The sequence below is a fragment of the Gossypium arboreum genome, chromosome 1, assembly GCF_025698485.1.
Source record: "Gossypium arboreum isolate Shixiya-1 chromosome 1, ASM2569848v2, whole genome shotgun sequence".
Lineage (NCBI taxonomy): Eukaryota > Viridiplantae > Streptophyta > Magnoliopsida > Malvales > Malvaceae > Gossypium > Gossypium arboreum.
This window is the reverse complement of record NC_069070.1, coordinates 31,106,709-31,109,858: the sequence shown is the minus strand read 5'-3', so window position 1 is coordinate 31,109,858 and position 3,150 is coordinate 31,106,709. Positions and strand designations below refer to the sequence as shown.

Below are 3,150 nucleotides of genomic sequence, written 5' to 3'. Positions count from 1 at the left end.
ATAAATTTCATATTGAATTAGTATTAAAATTCGGAGTTTATAAATAAAATATGATGTATGTGAGTGTATTGAATATTAAAAATTAATTTTGTTGTCTATGTAAATATATGGATGTAGGGTGGTTTAGTTTTTAGGTGGTTGGGTCTTATCAATGGCATAAAACCTCACGCTAAGTACATCAATGGCCATGATACCCAAACTTTTTTCATGCATATTTGGAGCATTCCATTCCCTACCACCATTATAAATTATCATGACTGCATTACCCTTTACGCACCCTTCTCTCTCTCCTTGTGTTATTGCTCTTCCTTTTTTTCTCTTTCTGTTATTCTCTCTCTTTCCCCTCTGCTCTTTACCTTTAATTTCTATGATTTAAAGCTATATACATACATATATATATATCTGCAAGGAAAAGCCCAGTTTCTTTCCTGTTTAGCTAATGTCAGAAGACATGAATCTATCAATAAATGGGCAGTCTCAGGTCCCTCCTGGTTTTAGATTTCATCCCACAGAGGAAGAGCTCCTTCACTATTATCTTAGAAAAAAAGTGGCTTACGAAAAGATTGACCTTGATGTTATCCAGGAAGTTGATCTCAACAAGCTTGAGCCTTGGGATATTCAAGGTACATACTAGTCAACCTAACCCTCTCTTTTTAATGCAATTTTTTGGTCTAATTTGTGGGTTATATGCAGAAAAGTGTAGGATAGGATCCACTCCACAAAATGATTGGTATTTCTTCAGCCACAAGGATAAGAAATACCCGACCGGGACTCGAACCAATCGTGCTACCGCTGCCGGATTCTGGAAAGCAACCGGCCGTGATAAGATTATATATAGTGGATTTAGGAGAATTGGGCTGAGGAAAACATTGGTGTTTTATAAAGGCAGAGCTCCACATGGTCAAAAATCTGATTGGATTATGCATGAGTATAGACTTGATGATAACACTACCACCCATGACTCTAATGTAAGCAAGCTATATTTCTCTTTCAATATTTAAGCAAGCTATATTTCTCTTTCAATATTTCCTATATGTATGTATGCATGCATAGTATAATAATATTGAATTGGTCCAGGGTTCGAACCCCATCGGAGATTCGGTGACGGAAGATGGGTGGGTGGTTTGCCGTGTGTTCAGAAAGAAGAATTATCTGAAAACCCTAGAGAGTCCTAAAAGTAATTCGTCCTCCACCGGTCATGATTTAAAGACACACATGCTTAGCTCAGGAGGCAACGATGGTGTCTTGGATCAAATCCTTCATTACATGGGAAGGACTTGTAAGATGGAGAGTGATTCATTGAACAACATCAACAACATGCCCATCCCCAACAACAATCCGAGGATGCTTGTTGGAAACAACGCAGGAATCAACGATGGGTTCCATGACCATGAAAGGTTCATGCATCTCCCTAGGCTTGAAAGCCCAACTCTCCCTTCGCTTTGTTACCAATCCATCGAAGACATGCTGACCGAAACCGAACACCAAGGTGGAGGTTGTGGCGGTGGTGGTAATAATGAGACCAAAAATGGGGTAAATGACTGGGTCACACTGGACCAACTGGTGGCATCCCAGCTAAGTGGTCAAGTAGAGACAAGCAAGCAACTATCATGTTTTAGTGACCCTAATGCGGTTTTTAGTCTTTGTCACGATGATGGTATTCAATTATCGCATTTAAACTTACAGAGATCAAATCAAAGCTCACAGGTCTACAGCAACAACGACAATGATCTATGGAGCTTGACCAGGTCATCGTCTTCACCGTCTTCATCTGATCCCTTATGCCATCTGTCGGTATAATACAAGTACATGTCATTGTCAAAAACAAGCCTTTTGTTTCATTGCTCAAGTACTCCCTTTAATTAGGTATATGTTGACACATTATATATATATATACACACACATATGTATTTTGCATTAATAAGTATGAAATATGAGATGGGATGGCATTGTCAAAGTCATTACACTTTACTTAATAACGATGCCATCGATTTAATCATCTTAGGGAAAGGTTGTTTATATATATATATATATATATATATATATAACTATCTTGAAAAGCTTTGATTGATCATAGCAAAGTGCTGACTTTTAGGGTATGGAATCTGGGGGTCATGTGTCTAATGGGGTCTCACACACACAAACAAATAATGATAATCCATTTGGTTGGATATCACATGGAAAAGTGGTGAATGATATATATCGTTGATTTGTAAATTAAAAACAAAAAATAAAATAAAAATCAACAAATCTTTGAATGATGGTGTCGAGGAAGATTGAGAATTGTATGTTACTGTTGTCTTCACCTAACGTACGAGCGCCTATCATGGTTTTTTTTTTTTTTGAGGGAAAAAAAAGGTGCCATCTTCAAGGAATTAGGATAAGATGTGTTGCAGAGAAAAAGAAAAGCACGTACCATACTTGGGCCAATTTCAAATTTTTATACACTGTATTTCTTTTGTCCTTTTCTTCTAAATATCTCAACTTCAACTCCAATTAATTATTTTCATTATCTTTCTAATAGAAAGAAAAATAATATTGGTTAAGTATGTTTTTAAGTGATTAAGTTATCGAGGGGTTGTCTTATTTAAGGTTACAACTTACTACTCGCGTAGACAGGACGGCCCAATGCTTTTTTTTTTTGGACTGATCTGAAAAATTATTTATTATATTTTAGTAAAATATAATAATATTATGTAACTAGCTAAGCTTTGGTAAAAAAAAAACATTTACTTTGTTTTACATCACATTTATATATTATAATAATAAGATTTATGATTAGTTTGCTGTTGCATCTTTTCACTTTAAATGCCAACTTTAATGACTTTCTTAACACATAAATGTCATCTTTTAAAAAGAAATAATAATTTAACACAAGTTGAAACACATGCGGTTAGAGAATGAAATTAGTGTAGAGATGTTAATTAATTTCACTTTAATTTTCTTCTAATTAACTAATTATTATCACTAATATAAATACCACCATTCAGTTTTATTTGTATGCAAGCAATAATGTAGTACTAATTCACACCAATATATATTATAGGGTGACGAATTTCAAATAGAACCTTGAAAAAAGCTGGTGATGGATTCAAATGGTTGGTTCATGCGGCATAGCAATGATGGATGTACCAGAAGTGATTTTTTTTT

At 34.9% G+C, this 3,150-nt stretch overlaps 1 protein-coding gene across 1 annotated transcript; it reads left to right on the top strand.

Annotated features, from left to right (window-relative positions):
* Positions 1-277: 277 nt before the first annotated feature.
* Positions 278-2,258, top strand: LOC108472791 (NAC domain-containing protein 43-like). The gene is made up of 3 exons (XM_017774346.2): positions 278-623; positions 694-968; positions 1,078-2,258. The coding sequence occupies exons 1-3, from the start codon at positions 440-442 to the stop codon at positions 1,798-1,800; spliced, it is 1,182 nt and encodes a 393-aa protein (XP_017629835.1). The 5' UTR covers positions 278-439; the 3' UTR covers positions 1,801-2,258.
* The last annotated feature ends 892 nt before the right edge of the window (positions 2,259-3,150 follow it).

Coding starts and splice junctions, on each gene's coding strand:
- LOC108472791 (XM_017774346.2), top strand. CDS start 440: ATGTCAGAAGACATGAATCTATCAATAAATGGGCAGTCTCAGGTCCCT. Junction 624..693: donor TGAGCCTTGGGATATTCAAG/GTACATACTAGT, acceptor GGTTATATGCAG/AAAAGTGTAGGATAGGATCC. Junction 969..1,077: donor CTACCACCCATGACTCTAAT/GTAAGCAAGCTA, acceptor GAATTGGTCCAG/GGTTCGAACCCCATCGGAGA.